General features: G+C 38.3%; 1 protein-coding gene across 7 annotated transcripts in view; it reads right to left on the reverse strand.

Moving 5' to 3' along the window:
* Positions 1-19193, reverse strand: part of stard13b (StAR related lipid transfer domain containing 13b) — an 87505-nt gene that overhangs the window by 8882 nt on the left and 59430 nt on the right. For 4 of the 7 annotated variants that reach the window (XM_028465655.1, XM_028465660.1, XM_028465654.1 and 1 more), the window contains 4 exons: positions 8334-8405; positions 6276-6357; positions 2507-2570; positions 237-1603 (listed from right to left, as the gene is read on the reverse strand). In XM_028465655.1, the coding sequence (XP_028321456.1) occupies positions 237-1603; positions 2507-2570; positions 6276-6357; positions 8334-8405 (1585 nt within the window). The other 3 variants (XM_028465656.1, XM_028465658.1, XM_028465659.1) reach the window with 3 other exon arrangements.

The following is a 19193-nucleotide window of genomic DNA, read 5'->3' on the forward strand; positions in this document are numbered from 1 at the left end:
CTAACAGAAAGCTAACACAAGAAGAAGGTTAAGTTTTACGCAGTATTTATTAAAAGCTCAGTAATTGTGATAAATTGAATTTGAAATTTAGTAATTCTGAACATAATTGTAACTGACTTCCAGTGGAAAAATGATAATTGTAATTTTAATTTAATCATAACTTAGTAATTGTAGACGTAATTGTAATTGAAAACTGTAATTGACCCCAGCCCTAATCTAAAGTGGTGGAGGTTTACCTGTTGGGCCTTGTGAGTGAGGCCCCCACTCCTGAATCCCTCCTTTCCCTGAGCCTCGTGGATTCCGTCTCTGTAAGTGATACTTTATCTCTATCCCCTTCACTTGGTGATATCTGGCTCTCTGTGACAGAATTTCCTTCAAAGTTCAACGTGATCTGACTGGACGACTGCAGTCCACCTGTCACTTCCTTCTCCCCCTGTACCTGTGCCAGCCCTTCTCCTCCAGGCAACACATTTTTCGACCAGTGGTCCACTATCTGCTGTAGGCCGTTGACGTGCAGCAAGATATCGTCCAGGTGAGGAAACAGATCCTCTTTCTCCAGGTCTATCAGGTCTCCGGTGCTGGCGTACAGGTGTGAGCCAGGAACATTATCGTACACGCTGATTCGGCTTCCTCTGGAGCAGCACTGAGTGACGCTCCGTGGTTCCTGTCGGCAGGAAATTACGGGCGAGTCCAGGTGCACGCTGCTAGTGTGCCAGTTGATGGACGTCCCATTAGTTGGAGAGAGGCTCTCAATGGACAGTGCTTTGGGGAAGGTTCCTGGCTTGTGGTCTTTGGGAATGTGAACCACCAGGTCTTCATAGGAGCAGAATTCATTCCTCCTGTTATGCTCTGCCACGTTATGCGCTTGGAAGCCTGAAAAGATATCAATGTCCTCCAGATACATGCCGCTGCGCTTGTAGTCGGCCCGATGGATCTTGCGTTCTTTCATGCTGGGCGTGCTGACAGTGCTGCCGCTGGAGTGGCTGCTACCTTCACTACTGCAGTGGGACGGATCGACTTTGCTGGACGGGGTTTCTGGAGTCCCGCCATCTCCGTTTATAATGTCAACACACTTTAGCGTTTTCAGAGCTTGTGCTTCCTGCTGCAGCAGCACAGGAGAGCTGATTACCAACGACTTCCGCCCCCTTCCCACAGTTCCCCGAGAGCTCAGAGTTTCCATGCGTTTGAGGAAGTCTTTGGCTCGGATACGACCCGATTTGCCGTGTTTCTCTGCCATCGAGCTGTAATGGGCGAATTCCTTAGAGATGTGAGGCATGGTGAGAGAAGTCAAATCGGGCATGGCCGCGGAATCCGAACAGGTGCGGTTGGAGCAGTCAGAGTCCTCTGTGCTGAGGCCCCTGTGACCACTGCCACCACTGCTCTCACTGTGCAGTGAGGAGACCTCCGGCTCACTGAGGTCCGTCAGAACGCTTTCGCTGCTGGTGGTGGTTCTTAGAGGAACACGGCCTCTGGAAGTGTGACCGTCAGAGTGGGTTCCCAGAAGGCAATCGATGTCCTGTAACCTGGACCAACGCCGGCTGCTCCATTCAAACGTCCATTTGTCACTGATTGCAAACAGGTCTTCTTCATCAGAGTCTTCACTCTGAAGAAATGGCAGAATGGTTAGAATGATTAGAGTGAACTAAACCATACATCAAAAATGTATAATACTAACACAATATTATGAAACTCTAAGCCAGGGATGTCAAAGTCATTTTAGTTAAGGGGCCAATACAATGGTCCGCAAATAACAGGATGGAAAAACAAACAATTTCACTATTATTGGGCCCTAGTTTGCAATATAATGTAAACATGATATGGGAAGTATGTAAGGCAGCGAGAATGGCCAAGCAATCCAGATGTTTACTTAAATTTCCTTGATTTTTTTAAACCAATTTTTATTACATTTGGGTTAATTTTGTGGAATAATTTGAGGACATAATAGAATATTGAAAAAAATGAAGTAAAAATGACTGCCATAATGTGATACAAGGCAGCCCCTGTAAATATGGTAATGTGGAGTTTCATTGAATCTGTAAAGTTGTAGCTGAGATATCTACAACTAAATTAGCTGCTAGTGTATACACAATAATTTATGTTTTTTCTGTCAATTTTACTTTCTCCTTCAGGCCATATTGGACGCTCTAAAGGGCCAGATTTGACCTCCGGGCCTTGGGTTTCACACATTTTCTAAGCAAAGATTACATTTTTATTTCAAAGGACGACAGCATATTAAAGATCAAAAGGCAAAGCAGAATTTAATTTTAATAAAAAAATGCATAGACTAACATGAAAACCACAAAAAAATGTAAACCACGGAAAAGCCTTTGATTTTGTGACAAAAAGCGATGATTATAACAATAATGACACATTAAGTAACACATAATGTGCGTCACAAGGGCACTGAGGGGCTATATTTGTGTTTCTGAATGACACAAGTTTACGCTTACAAGTTAAAATGATTCACACAATATATAAACACAAAAGTAATGCAAATAAAACCTACTCTCTTCTTTGGAAGATTTACGTCAAGTTTCATAGAAGCACACTTATTCAAAGTGTTGAGTCGCCTGAAAGAGAAAAAAACAACAACAAAGTAAATAAAAGAAAACATCCGAGCAGTCTCCTGATGTGCAGCCTAAAAATACCAGAGATCTGTCTCTGTTTGGTGTTTACGTGGTAATTACATCAGCTTCGCTTCTGGATGCAGAGGAAGAACGAGTTTATCTAAATTATAACGTCACAAAATCTAATTAACAGCAGTAATTGGCAGCTGTGCTGCTTTCCTTCTCTTCAGGGTGGCTGGTGGGGGTAATTGTGGCTTAAAGGACTGAGTATTGTTTAAAGTCAGATGAACATAAGGTCAACAATGCCTAATCAAAGATTCATTCAATTAAAACTGACATCTGGAGATGGTTGTGTAGAGCTGAACCTTGTTTTTATGCCATACTCCAGGGTTTCTCAAATGGGGGTACGTGTACCCCTAGGGGTACGCAAAGGCACCACAAGGGGTACTTAATAAAAAAGCCATAATCGTGCAGCCCTAATTTGCCACCATCAATATTGTGATTATTTTTAACTAAAAATGAACATCATGAAACCACCTATTTTTAATTTTCCACTCTCTCTCTCTCTCTCTCAACCCTCTGTAGTGCCATTGTGTACCTCATGGCCCGGGGGCCAAATCTGGCCCTTTAGAGCAGTGCTTCTCAAAATGGGGGTACGCAATGGCACTACAGAGAGAGAGAGAGAGAGAGAGAGAGAGAGAGAGGAAAATTAATAAATAAAGTGTCAGTCTTGGTCCCACCCCAGGCGTGATATGACCGAGAATGATAAAAACTATGGAACTAAATATATTCAGCAGCTACTAAATCAGTGTTTTTAAATCTTGTGTTCAGAAGCCCATGTGGGGTTGCCTGGAGTTTGAAAGATGTCGCCTAAAATATCTTAAAAATGGAAATAGATTTGGCATTTTTAATATATTATTCTTTTTTTTTAAATTAAAACAAAACACAATATTAAAAATATTAAAAAAAATCAATATCTGAGCTCAAACATGATCAAAAATATGTTTTGGGTAGACAGAAATTCTTGATATCAATATGGGGTCATGATCCAAAAAATGGTTTGGAACCACTGCACAAAATAGTGTTTTTTTCCACTTATTTACAAAATGAGATTCTTTAAAATGTGTGTTGTCATTCATCATTATGCTCTATAGTTGTTTTTCAAAGGTTTTCTAAGTAAAATGTTGTCGTCGGAGAAAGGGGGTACTTGAGCCACAAAAGTTTGAGAACCACTGCCATATTCCTATGTGTACAGTAAGCCTGAAAACCATGATGTAGTTTAATTTAATACTTTCGTCTGTATTTTGAGTCAGAGCCACTACACGAGCCTTACAAGAGCCTGAACAATAGCACAAGTAAAAATAACAAACGCAACAAAACAGGTTCCTATTCAGGTGGCTGTTGCCTTTAGACAAAGATATGCCTGTGGCAGGATAATTACAAGCTCTATTTGTTCCAGATATTGTCCAGGGTCTGTTTAAAACTGAATGAAGGCATTGTTCGGCGACAGGAAATTTTTTTTTTTTTTTTTTTTTTTTTACACTCAAACTCGACTGTTGACTAGATGAGAGGGTTGAATCAAACAAAAACCTACTTTGATTGTTCAACCAGATAGCGGGGGACACGACTGAAGAAATAATTTCTATATTTAAAGGCCTTTATTCCACTGACTAAATGGCTTTAAGCGGGGATGCTAAATAAAAGGAGGCAGATTAAGGATCAAAGAGAGAATGGATGGAATATATATCCGACACACAGTGTGTCGGTTGGTATTTATTTCTGTACACAATCCTGTAGTGGAATAATCCCTTAAAAAAACCAACTTATGTCACGGGGGGAAAGAAATCCCATTGGAACTGGAACTGTTTCCAATCGTCTCCTAGTCTTCCTATGGCTAGTTTGGAATTTAAAGGAGTTGCTTAGAGGCTGTTGAGTGTCACAGTATATTAAGCTGCGCGAGCCACTTTCAACGCTTCCACTGCTTCCCTCCCGGGATGGTAGCCATAGTTACTGCGGTGGCTAAAGCACTGTTTTTTTTTTTGTTTTTTTTATTGGCTCAGAAACGTACATGAGCTACCTTGTCCAACATGTGCGTCATCATGAGGAACCACCGGTTGTTTGGAAAATATCTTTTTATATCCTTTTACAGTCTGTGGAAAACGAGGAAAGTAGGAAATATTCGTAGACTTTCACTGTAGATTACTGCACATTAAAAAATCCATTTCAGTCATATCTGGTAATTATTTGAAAAAGAGTACTGTAATTTAATTAACTAGTACAGTGCCCGCCGGAAGTATGTATTCATAAAGTGGGAGCTTAGGTAGAGTTGTCAATGTGTGCAAAGGTTGAATGTACAAAGAGGTGTACATACTCTGTCTTGTTATAAAGGGGTATATTTATGGGTGCAAAGTAAAATAACTTGTGCGATTTCCCTTGTTTAATTCCATGGGACATGCGCATGATAAATGTGTTTGTTGTTGTTTTTTTTTTTACTAATTTTTACATATTTTTCACTTGGTGTATTTTTCTGTAATGTATGTTTTTTTGTAGTCATTATGTGTATTTTTGTATCTTTCTGTTGTCATTTTGTGCATTTTTGTATAATTAATGTTTTTTTGTTGTCATTGTAATGTGATTCTGGAGTCATTTTGTGTATTTTTGTATCTTTTTTGGTGTAATTTATTCTCTCCACACACACACACACGCACGCACGTACTCGCACACAGACGCACGCGGAACTTTCTTGCTTTTAAATAGATAGATGTCAAGAAGTCATGTTTAAAAGCAATTTAAAAAAGACAAGTTCTAGTTCTTCACTGGAAATTGACTTTTCTATTTCACTAGAGGAGATCAAAACAATGGCGTTACTTTTCTCAGTGAAACGTTGTTTTAAAATCAGCTTTTCGTTTGCAATTCTTAACTTAAACTTAACTCCAATGTAACAAGAACAGAAAGCCAATCCTTTCCCTGAGCCATATCAGACAAACTCAGCAAAAGGACATTTTCATCAGCACACCATCAATATTTAGAATGATTTGGATATATATGTTTTCAACTGATCCAGTCATAGGAAAATACAAATAGACAAAAAAACGCGGACAAGTCCGCATTTTATTTTGAAATAAAATACGTTACACTAAAACAAAGTATGTATTACAGCAAAGAAACCATATTCTTTCAGTTGAATAAGTGCTAAAATTATTGCGATATGTACAGTATATTAATGTCTATATATGTGTTTTATGTATAAAACTGAGTATAGTTGTGTGTATCTATTTATTGTATGTCTTTTTTTTTTAATATGTCCTATTCCTGTATACATACTACTGTGACAACCAAATGTCTCCATTTGTGGGACCAATCACTAAAGTCATATATTATAAGTTGGAAAATGTGCAGCAACAAAATGTTCATCATTTCTTATTGGTCCTCATACCCAAACAATACATTCAAAACAATGAAAATCCCAGAAAACTGATATTCAAAAGTTTTACAGATTAAAACTACCGGTAAATAACTTTAGCTGTCGTCTGACATAGTGAATTTAACTCATAAGTAAGTTGTTCTCCTTCAATTTCCTACGATTGTTCAAATGATGCAACAGATAATTTGGTACGCAACCATTGTCAATTGGTTCAACTTCCTCAGGGAAAGGTAAGTTCATGGATGAGTAACTTTCTCTTCAGCGTCTGTGTAGTGTCTGATTACCTGCACAGAGGTTCCACCAGATCTTTATCCAGAAAGTCGTGATCTCTTTTCACAGGAGTAATGTCAATGGGAAACTGGGAGTCTGAATAAAAAAAGCAGAAATAAAGAGTTGAAAATACACCTTATGTCAATTAGACCCCATTCAATGTTATAATTCAAAAACCAATAGTTGACTTATTATTTTTTTCTTCATATTTCCTGACTTTTCCTAATTTGATAGGTACAATTGATTAAGGATAAAATTATCATGATACACGTTTTTTTAATGAGCTAAACGCATATTACACACATTGGTCTTCCTCTGGGGTCAATTTGACCTTGAGCTGTTTTAGCTGTGTAAAATGTATTTGTCTGTTTGTGACCCATGTGTGACCTTACAATCCCCACACCTGCAGGTGCTGAGTTGATACTTTAGAGTTGATACATGACACAGGTAAAGGAAGGTTTTCTGTCAATGAGGTGTTGGAACAGCTCTTTCACAGTAAAAAGTGACTTAGAGGAGGATGTAACTGAGACAGATGACTTTATAGTGAATAACCCCAAATATGAGTAAAATGATAAAAATGAGTAAATAAATGTAATTATGAGAGAAAATGACGGGTCACCAACATTAATCAATATGATTCAGTCTGTGAGAGTCATGAATGTGTACCCCGAATTAGAAAAGATGTGGATGAAAGATTTTTTAAGATACACCAACTCTAAAACTAAAAGTTTGACCTGATGATGGAGCTACAGGAAAGGTCATATCTTGACCACAACCAATAAGGTTCAGACTCTTGTGGTCATTAATGTTCTCAGTAAATTTGAGAAGATTTGGATGAAAACTATTCAAAAAAAATAATTCTAATTTAAAAGTTTGGCCTGATAGTGGTGCTAGAGAACAGGTCAAGGTTTCATTATCAATATTTATGTATTCAACAAATAAACAAAGTGCCTGACACAAAAACAATTGTCAACAATTTTCTGAAAATCATTTTCTGGAGGCAAATATGACGCTTGGGGTCAGATTGACCCTAAGTGTAAAATGTGTTAAAGGGAAGGGTTAAAAACAAACAGCATTTCTAAATAAGATGAATAGAAAGATGTGCAATCTTTCCAGAGGTATACACTTAAGAACTGGATTAAACTTGTTTTTTTTCAGGATGCTAATTATAAAAGACTGAATTCACCCAAATACCAGCGCTAACTAAGGCTTGTGCAAGGCATTACGTCTTCCTCTGTGTTTGGGATCCCTCTTACATAACAACACAGATCGAATCCAGACCCTCTGGATCTTACATTCCACTGCAGTCATGTGGAGCTGTTGGCTACTTCATGAAGAAAACAAGGCTGCGATATGCATGCAGACCCTAACAAGACTCTGCCTGTTCCCCAAGGGCAGACATTTGGAAATATTTGAAGCTTTAGAAAAGGATTACGTCATACTGGATGAAAGATTTATTAAAGTAGTTCTGATACAAACATGGGAGTGAAGATCGTATTGACTTCTTTACCAACTGTAGACATTGTTTGAATCAGGTTTTCTCAGCAAAATATATGTTATATTATAGACTGTATATATATATATATATATATATATATATATATATATATATATATATATATATATATATATTCTAAGGAACATCAAAAGTTTGGCCCCAACACAAAGATCTGTGGGAGTGAAACCACTCTCAGCTTTGATGAAACCTATTTCTTTTTTCTTCCCATGACTTCAGTCTCTGAGCACAGCCGACATGTTTATAGCGTAATCGTGGCTCAGAACAGATTAGACTTTAAAAGCCACCAATGTTTTATGTGTGTCTGAAAGATCCAACTTTAGACGGCTCGGAAGCTTCCCCTAAACCAGTGAGACCTGACAGCAAACATGAGGTTTCCATGAAGCCCCGTGAAAACATGCTTTTACATTAAAGACAGATCCAACACATATTTAAAAAAAAAAAAAAAATCCCCCCCCATTGAAGTTTAAAAGACATGCTCATCAGTCCTAAACGTTTAAATAAACTATGTTTCCTTTTTTTGAATGATGAATGTTTGTGAGAGTGCTTTTATTACCTTCAAAGAGCTGAGCATACTGAGGAAATCCTGCTGCCCGCAGCCACTCACACGCCTCTTTAGCTTCAATCTCTGAAATAGAGAAGAAAGACAAGAAGACAGCTTAAAAAACAGAAAATGACCAGATTAGGTTACATTAATTAACTTAACATAGCATGGGTTTTATTGCTGAGATTCCTGGACGAGGAACAACTTCCCAACCAAAGGGTTCACCGCTACAACAGTGACTAATCAGAAAAGCAGAGTATCTAAAGGGGCTTATCTGTGCTGTATGATGTAGAATAAGAACAACAAGCATGTCAAAAGTGCAAAGACAACTCTGGATATTTTTAGGGAAAAACAAACTCCAGGGGCCATGAATCACAGTTGCAAACAGACGTTGCAGATAAGCATGGCTCGATCCAATATCAATATCGGATAGCGGTCTGATATCAGCAAAAATAAAAAATAAACAAATATTGGATTATATCTGCCTGCATCTAAAATCTCTGATACAATATCATTTGCTTTTATTGGATTTATTGATGTTTTTTCAATTATTTTGTATTTATTTCATTGAATTGTAGAATATTCTTATGTTTAAGGTTAAAATGTATGCAACCTATTGGTTAATAATAAATCAGTCACTTTCCCTCATACCTACTAATACTGATTATTCAAGAATTCAAAGATTTTTAGTTGTCATTATGTGCATACCATGTTCCCAAATTCGCCGTTAAGCCCTTAAAAAAAAATACAGTAAAATAAAATAGTATAAAAGAATAAAATAAAATAAACACCAGTAACTAAATCAAATATATTCAAAATAATGCAAATATACAATAACAATAATACAACAATATACAAAATATAAAAACAATAGAACATCAACATCTGATTAAGTAATATCACTTGATCGAGCCTTTTTCTAACATTCCACACAATGAAATAAGTCATGCAATCATGCATGGTCCGTGCTGATATCGTATCGGATTGATATTGGTATTAGCCAACATCTAAGGCTGTATTATTGGCATCGCATCGGAAGTGAAAAGTTGTATCGGGACACCTCTTATTGCAGATGAAGGTCAGTAATCAGGATAGCAACTAATTGCCAGCAAAGATGCATCTGTAGTGTCCATCATACAAATGCAAATCTATTTGGTCCATATTATAAAAGAATAGTAAAAAAAAACAACAGCAGAAACTAAATGGTGAGGTTAAAGTAACTCTTTCTAGAAGCTAAATTCTCTGTAATAAAGCGGCGACTGCTGCTATAAGGATCATTAAGTGGTGCTGCTGAACTGCAGAGTGACTGATGACAAGGAGCTGAAACACCTTTCCTTTAATGTTAATAAACCACCACCATCAGATATAATGTCTAACAGTCTAGTGTTTCCTTTACATTTATGCAGGAGACCCATTGAGTAAAAATAACAGGGTAGAAAAGAGAGTAAACAAGGATCACATGCTTTGCTCTGTAGTCTTAAAAATAATTATTTAGTTATATCATTTAAAGACTTTAAATCTTTTTTGAAAAATTTAAAAACACCACCTACCTAAAATCAAATAAAAACAACTGTCTGTATAGCTTTATCATTTCTAAAAAAACAATAAAAATATGATTTTCAAGAAAAGCAGAAATAAAGTTATTTTTATATTTTCAGTTTTTCTTTTTTCCCCCATCAACACTTTTATGTTGAACTAAGAGAAAAAGTGACACAACAGATCCAGAAAAGCAAAGGAATAACTGATGAGCAAGAAAGTTCTTCAAAATCTATGTTTATTCTAGTCATCATCAATTAAAAAAAAAGAAAGAAAAACAACTAAAATTCTCTTACCAGCTTCTGGTTTGTTGAACTCACAGCTGATAAAAATCCAGTAAGTCAAACAAATGCTTTTTTTTTTTTTTAAACGAACACACACAAAAATAAAAGCTTTTACAAAACAGTCTCCAATCACACAGCTGTGGTCTCAGTTCCACTCTCTGTCTGTGCCTGACACACTACAGCTGGTAACATGAACTGTGGTCATTCATCACACAATAGCACGTAATTACAGCAACTACATCCTTGCAATGAAGATACGGCGATATCTGCCTGGGGTTTTGTTTTTTTCCCCCTGAAATTGTTCATCCGAGACTCACCTGTAGCGCGTCACACTGAAATCAATAAAAAGTGACTTTGGTCCTCCGACTCACTGACAACTGAATAAATATTAACAGTTCCCTGTGTCCTTGGGTGACCAAAAAAAAAAGTCAACTGATGAACCTTTCTAACGAGCAGGTAAACCAACACATGTGCCAGCAGCTCTGTTCCCACCGTGTTCTGCTCAGTGAGACTTCCCTCCAATGTGGATCGTATAATCAGGTCTGTGTCGTTCAGCTACAACACATCGTGAGAGCCACACCAGGTCCCCCTTGTGTCCTATAGCCCCAGGTTGGACCACTGGGAGCAAGTAATATGATCAAGGAATTTCGGTAACACGATACAGAGAGACATTCTGTCCCTCTCATCCTCTCTCCAAGGGAAATCTCTGGTGGATAAAAGGCTGGGCGGGCATCACGCCAGAGAATGGAAACTTCTGTTTGCGCTCTACAATCTGCGAGCTTTAAAACTGTGTACATAAGTGTAACGTTACAGTTGTTTCACAAAGAGATGAAATCCACTTTGGTCACGATGACACAATGACCACAGAATGTCAAAAGCTGGAAGCAGGCTAAAATATCCTTTACAATTCAATGTATGCAATGTTGACTTCCATAAACACTGGTTATGCAACACACTACACGGATGACATGACACTGATGAATAGAAAATCGCACACTTGGATATGCCATACTGTACTAGAATCTTTAAAAGGCTATACTTACCGGTACATTGTACACAAACTTCCTAGGAGCTTTAAGCCTGACATACGCTATATGGTTTTTTTTTTTTTGGAACTAGACAAACACAAACTGTCAATTTGACCAAAATTAAAGTTCTTAGATTGCATTCACGCCTCTGACAAAGCAATGTGTACTCACGGGATGTTTTCATCATAAAGAGAGAGTTGTTTTCATATCCATTAAAAACTCGAGACGTTTTCCAAGCATGTCACAGCATCTTCAAGACCACATCATGCCACATTCCTGCTATTATCACTCTCGCAGTGCGCCGCTTGTAGTTTGAGCTTAGATCCAGGGCTACCCTTCTTCTCCTCTCTTTTTCTTTCCATCTACCCCCCCAAAGCACCATGTGTCTGTCTCTACACTAAACTTCTCCTTCCACCCACCCCTTTTTGTGGCTTTTACCCCCACTAGTTCCACCCCTTGGGCTTCTCTGCACAACCCTCCTACCCAGCTCTGCCCATGACATCTCTTTTATATCCATTTCAGCACATTTTTGGCAAAGATCTAAGCCGGAGCCAACCAACGTCCGAGAACTCTGGGACTCTCTTGTTTTAAAAACAATTTGTTTAAAGCTGAAAAATATACACTCAACTCCTTAAGTGTTTCTTTGGTTTTTAGTCATTGTATCCAGATTACACAAGTTCTGCTTTTGCAGTCTTGGAATCACACTCAAAATGTGTTGGAGCTGGTGTGGGAAAAGTTGAACTTAAGCAAACAAGGGGTGGTTCAGAGGAGTCCAGATGTTGTTCCAGCGGGTCAATGAAATGGAAAAAACACAGGCAGCAAAACCAGGGGGAAAACCATGACATAAACTGTCAGCAATCAGGAACAGTGAATCATGCTGAAGCAGTCGCCTTTTACAACTCTGCGTTACCATCATCAGAATGATGTATTAGTGGGTTTTAATTCTGATTCTTTATCTCAAATAAAATCAGCAGCTGGATGAGCAGTGACTTGAGTCATCTGAGGTAGCAACACTAGTTTGAGTCATTCCATTTAAAAAATGTTTTAAGGGAGTCAATGGTTGATTGTATTGTCAAGAGAAAAAGAAACGGTGGCTGCCAGAAAACAGAAAATATAAATAACTCCGTTAACTCTGACAACAGAGTGCCTTTATAAGCCCAAGGGAGAGTTCTTAGAAATTGGTTCTGTTTTCTGCTACTGCATATAAGAGCATTAATTTACATTTGGTGTGCTTAATTGAAGTGACTAAGTGCACATCCACACCAGAGAGGGTCAATATAGTGTGTGACAAGATATTGCGATATTAAGACGTCACAAGATGTGTCCACAAGGGTTCGAGTAGTATCGCAAGGGGTAACAATCTACACACCAGATTGTCATGGTTTGATTGTTTTCTTTAATGTAAGTATGCCTGGAGTTAAAGTCAAATAAAAGCGTGGTTGTTTTTAAAATTGCATTTTACTCCATTATAATCTATCGTGTCGTGAACTCAGTGTATGGTCCCACCCCTACTAGCTAGTGTTAACCGCTCTTTGTTTCCCCAAAAAGTCGGCTTTGTGTGTGGATTTTTGTAGAAACTCACAGGACATTTTTAGTAGCTGGAAGATGGTTATGGCTTTACCAGCTCAGGGAAAGCAAAAAGCACTTAAGGCTTTGTTACTCACTGAGTCGAAGCGAGTCAGGAATCACTGACCCGCTACACCTTTGCTTGTTCAATCTACTGATTTATGCTGCTGAAAATCATATCCACACTGTACGATTTGAGTTACAGCGAATTAAAGATAAGGAGCTGTTGTAACTAATGGAGTTTTTCCCATCAGTTTGTAATGATTCCTAATGCGCATTGATAAAACTGAGCAAAATGAAGGTGTTAAAATGATCAGCCATTCGAACTAAGCCAAGGACTATCCCCATGTGAAAGCAGAAAGTACATTTTCTGTCAACAACAACAAATACAGTGACAAAAGCTTTTCTAAAGTTGAATACAAACATGGTGGAAAAGGGCTTTGAGACATTAGACGTGCTTAAATTTAACAGAATACATTTCATAAATACTGATGAGTTTACATGAAAACGTGGGACATGATGATAAGCAAATGTCAGGCAAATATTCCTTTAACTGAATGTTTGCATCTTTTGTCCTCACTGTCCTGTAAAGATGAGCAGCTGAATAGAGTTTTAGAAGTCGACACATGATATTTATCAGAATATCTCTCCAACAAAAATAAGATTATATAATTCTTGTCAACTGAACCTTGATTAAAACTTTTAGAAAAATTGCAATGGCCAAGTTAACACTGTTTCAACAGTTACTGTACCTACTGTGAATAGTATTTAAAACGTTGTCCCTTTTGAGGTAAAGGTTATCTTCCCACCTTTTCAACTGCTAATGGTCTTTGCCATTGTAAAACAGTGAAGCAGGATATATCCCTCATGAATGTAAAGGAAATAGGGGTGGTTGTGATATTTGGAATAGCAAACTGAGTGATTTATGAGGAAAATCTATTAGAAAAGACGTGTGGTTAAGAGCCCTTCACATATCTGGGGGTTTCCGTGGCTCTGAAGATTGCGTAAGGACATTGTATCCCATAATTCCCTTTAATGTGAGTTGAATTCCAGATGTAGTCCGTTTCTATCGAACTCTGTGGTATTCAAGGTTCCGAGGCCAAGACTGGGTGAATCACTTCAAACATGAACAGAGTGGTGTGAAAATTAACAAACCATTCAACTGAATAAACACAAACTCGGGTGACACAAGTTTAAAAATACCAAAAGGACAAGCTGGACAACTTGTATGGGTGCCGTCTACCCCTCGCTTCTCCCACAAACCACTGCATGAATCAGCCCGACAAGTCAGACTACAACTGAGCGCTGACTTTGTCTATACGAACACCTGGAGGAAGAAAGACAAAAGCCGCAATATGGAAAAAAAATAAGATTCCTCCTGTAGGTGTCATGCTGGGAGGCATGAAGGAGAGGCCCTTCTTTTTTACTCTTTATGATGCTAATGACACACAGACATCCACTCACAGTGAGCAGTCAGCTAAGGCTAGACACATTGCCAGAGGAAAACACTTTTGCCCCTTTCTGTCTGCTCGAAAACCACAACATCTGATGCCTTATCCCCAAAATAGTCACAAATTCCAGCCGTCTCACCGTTTGGAATTGTCCACATGGGAACAAACAGGAAACAAAGGCTGAAGAATCGCTACAGAACAAACGAAACCGCAAAGAAGTTCAAAAATGTGTAAATACAGCAGGAATAAAGGAAGGGGAAAAATTCAGGTCCTGGTTCTGAAATGCTGGCACTTCAGAGGGTGGATTATTAGTGCAGTGCCCCCAAGTAAGTCACCTAATGTCGAGGGAACAAAGCCCGTCTATTTCAGAGTGGGGCTTAATTAACGAAGCTCTACGTGTCCCTCAGAGTGCAATATCCTCTGCACAACATGCCACAATCATCAGCAAAGCAGGAGGCCAAACTGGCTGAGTGACAGAATTCACATCACTTTATCATTTATATGTTAACCTCAGGTCAAGACAATAGAAATGGAAGAAAAAAAGCATGGTCCTAACCACAAATAATAATAAGGATATCAAGCAAATTGTGTGCCTTTTCGAAATGGCGCACACTGTCTACTATATACTATACGTATGCTTAGGATGATTAGGATGATGACCGTTCCCAATGAAGTATACTTCCAATTTTCCCAAGATGCATTTCGAACCTACGACAACAAAATCCTTACAGACTAAATATATCCATTGATTCGGCACTTTTGTAAGGTCTGAAAACATTTTAAGTGAGAAAGGGAACAAGTAGAATATCAACATGAGGTCATTTGATCCATAAAAATCATAGAAAACACTTTTCATGCCAACATTTCAGAGATTTTCAAAGAGCTACTATTTAGCTACTGACAAAAGTTCCACGGTTAACATTAAAACAAGGGCCTTATTTACAAAAGTGTGTTAGGATTCCCCTCACATTTGGCTCCAGTCCATTCCCAAGGGTCTACACAGCCGACCGGAACTGAAATCCCGCCCGATTCTTTAATGCTAGAGGAGGACTTACACTTATTATAAAACTGAAGTCAAGGAATATATTTGATGCTATTTATTACAAACATGTTTTACAAGTGAGTACGAGACTTTACAGCGCTGGCTCAAATTGAGTTCCATTGCGATGGGTTCCGGAAGCCAAAAGAGGCCGACCTCTTTCCCTTCTTCGCCCCTCCTCGTTTGTTGGACCCTCGCCCGTTGACATAACCTGCGTGAGTGACTCATGTGATATGCAACGATGTGTGAGAGACGTGGTGTTTCGAAGCCATATGTAATCCTAAGTGTAAGCATGTGTCTGTGAGTGCACAAATAATATCCCTCAAGTGTTGAAAAAAAATAATGGAGGACTAGAAAAGATGCCTTTGTTTTGAAAAGGTGATATTTGACTTTTAGCTTGAAGCCAGTCGATTGCAACTAAACTCTTAAAAATATTTATTCAATCATTAATAAGACTGAAAACCTCACACCTTGTTCTGCCACACGGTGTTAAGACATCTTATCAATAATCCACAGGTTGCTGGTAACAAGTGGATGAAGCAGATCAGGATGTCTCCAGTGGCACCGAGACTTGAGGACAAAATGTGAGTCCAAGGAAAGCCACTGCCAAGAAGGCATTAACATTCTGTGCAGGTCAGAGTTTCACAGACATTCACAATTAATTTAACACCCACCATGAATCACAGTCAAGGATATTCAAAAGAGAGTGAGAGATTGGATTTTTGTGATTTTGTTTTTCTTCAAAAACCTTGTCATTCTTTGGTTAAATGATAGGTTATTCTACCTTTTATTTTACAACAGTCAAACACATCCACAGCATGGGTTTATTGATTACTGGGAGTAAATAACATGACGACGTGTGGGCGCTTTAAAGTGCTGCTGCTGCTGCTACTGCTGTTGACCAATGCCAAAGCCTGCTGGGTCAAAAGTCATGTAGGCTGTGTTTTTCTACTGAGGTCCTGTATTGAATTTAAACAAGAGCAGCACAGCTGTGGTAACACTCTCCTTCACCTCTGAAGGACACCCAGAGAGAAAGCTCTTTCATCTCTAGAAGAGGCAACTGATCGGCTCGCTCTCTTTCCCTCCAACGGTAACTCCATTTGTCCTCCATTGAAATCTAGAAATACCACTTGGGTTTTTCTGTACAGATATAGATGGAAAAACTGTGTTACACCTCCAAGTGTGCACAAACTGAAGTTCGAGTGCACAGTTCACCACTAATAAAGATCATTTGGCTTTTATTGCAATGTTGATGTAAATATCACTTTGTGGTGAAACCACCAAATAAAAAGAGAAGGGATTCCCAGAAAGTCTCATCCAAGCACAAACAGACTTTCCAGTGAGGGATTTCCTTGTTATCTCCAACCTTAACTGTAAACTGATAACCTACTGAATCTGTGTCACGGCCAGAGGACAAACACTGGAGATGCTACGTACGTATGTTTGGTTTGAGAGGCCTCAGAACTTCAAAGATTAAACTCTTAACTTCACATTGGCCACTGTTACATGATCTTTTTTAAATTCTGAATTAATTATCCCGAATTAACTTATTTGGAATTGAAGAAGTATTCTGCTTCGTGTTTACATGGAAATAGTCATTCCGAATTGAGGATTACATGGAAACATGTTTATTCGCCTTCATTTAATTCTGCTTTAGGTCTGGGGGTTGGAAAGGGTTCTGATTGGACAGTAGGCGAACGTGACGCATCATGTCTATGTGGAAAAAACACACAACAAACACTTTCCTTTTGGCTACAAGATAGAAGACCACATAAGAACTATTTTCACTTTTATTTTGATTGTAGTTTTGAAACAGAAACTTGACAATAACATACTGTTTCACTTTCATCAGCTGAGGAGGAGAAGGGAGGTAGACGACTGTCTGCAGCAGCTGCTCTACCTCCACTACACAGGATGACCCGCACATCATTTGTGAAGCTCTGTGGTTTGGTGCAGGGCTTCATGATAAAACCTGTTTCATTTTCCGATGTCTGTGTGTAATACAGTATGTCCATGAATGTCCTCATGTTTATGCTGCCATCCAGCCACTCACCCGCGAACCCAGTTGAGACAATTGGGTCAATTTTTCCATTGAATTTATTTCCTCCAATATATTCATCCATTGAGTCACAGTTGGTGGGTGGACTTCCAACCAGTTCTTTGTAATGCTATTTTTTGCTGCGATGTCATTATTTTAAAAAGATTAAAACTAAACAATCAGAGCTTCTACAGGAATTTTACAACACAGAACATCTCGGATTACATGTATGACCTCCCTCCAAATGGATTGGATTCTTTGGACATAGCGAGAAGATGTGCAAGTTTTTTTTAATCTTTTTAAAGAGGATTTAATCTTTATTCTGAATTAAAGCTCTCATGTAACCATAGCCAGTGTCTTCATCCAACTTGTTAAAGTGCCTCACATTCACTCACTCTTGGGAAAATGTTCTAACAGCTGCACGTTGATTCCATAGGGTTGCTTTGCAAATAGCAAGAGCTGCTAAGTGCCAAGTGTGGGCTAGCTTCCTGGCCAGGTGTGCTGCTGCTGCTCCATTGGTTAGACTCCCTCCCATTACGTTGTCTTTCGAAGAAATTTGACCCATGAGGAGGTATTTAGTTACTCTACCTAATTCTACTTGACTGCAAATCAATCAGCGGAGATTTCTGTATACAGCATCAACTTCTAAGACCAGATGTGTAGCCCACACGTCCAGAGACAGTATAGTGAAAACACTTTCCCACGAATTGGGGAAAACATTCCGACAACCATCTTGAACGGCCTAGCAAGGGTTTGCTTTCTTATGTTGATAAAAATATCAACTCTGGCTTTTGGAGATTTCCTCTGTGATGTCTAGCGAGCATACCTAGCTAAAACTATAAAGAGTCAGTCATGATTAATGGTGGCAGAGTTATTATTGCTGTGGCTATAGTGGGTTAGTAATAAAAAATGAATAAAAACAATGGAGGATTGTAAATGCAGGCATTGCGACACACTATCAGGTTGTTATCTGCATTCTCTTAGACCTAAACAAAAACAGAGCTCATTCCATCAGTTCAGTCTTTACAAACTGTGGCCCGTGGGGCAGATGAGACCCAAAATAAACCCATGAGAGGCCAAAACCACGCTAAAGTCGAGTTATTTAATAGCTAAGGCCAAAAAACATCTTTAACGACAAATTATTGTGACGATGACACCAAAATGAAACGCAAAAACTATATTAAGTGCATACTATGCTCCCAAACACAAGAAATGTATGAAAACACATAACATTTAAGTAAAATTGACAATAAAAACTGTTGGTTTAATCCAGTTAGACTTTTAAGTGTTTCTTTGAGGAACTACAACAATGCCAGAAACAAAGCCACATGCAGATACTAGTTTCAGGTTATTTATTTCAGTTACATCTTCGTTTTACTTCTAATCTTGTCTTTGGTGCAATAAATGTACATCTTTTCTGAAAATTTCTGTCATTCGAATGTACAGTCCAATATGCTACTGAGACCAAAAATTATTAGGTGTTTCAGATAGAAATTTAATACAAAAAATATTATAGTTTTTGGTTAAAAGCAAACAAACAAATCTAACAAAAAGACATAGTCATCAACATCCCCCGTCAGATTTGTTGTCATTATAACTCACAACCTTTTCCTAAATGTCCTAAATCTAAGAACTTAGATGTATACATCAGAAAATATTATCACATCAGAATATAACATTACTAACTATCTTAAACCGTTTCTAAGAAAAGCTGTATCCTTTGAAGATACCTCAGAGTAAAGAAACTCAGAAGAGGGGTAATAACGTAAAAAATAATTGCGCACTTGTCGTTTTCGAACTCCATCAAGGCATTGATACCCTGAAGCCACACACCGAATTTGATTATTGTATCTTAAATGAATTCTGAGAAAAAGGTGTCCCCTTTGAAGATACCGCGAACAGAGTAAATAAAACAGAACAAAAGCAATAA

Source organism: Gouania willdenowi, chromosome 13, assembly GCF_900634775.1.
Source record: "Gouania willdenowi chromosome 13, fGouWil2.1, whole genome shotgun sequence".
NCBI classification, from domain to species: Eukaryota; Metazoa; Chordata; class Actinopteri; order Blenniiformes; family Gobiesocidae; genus Gouania; species Gouania willdenowi.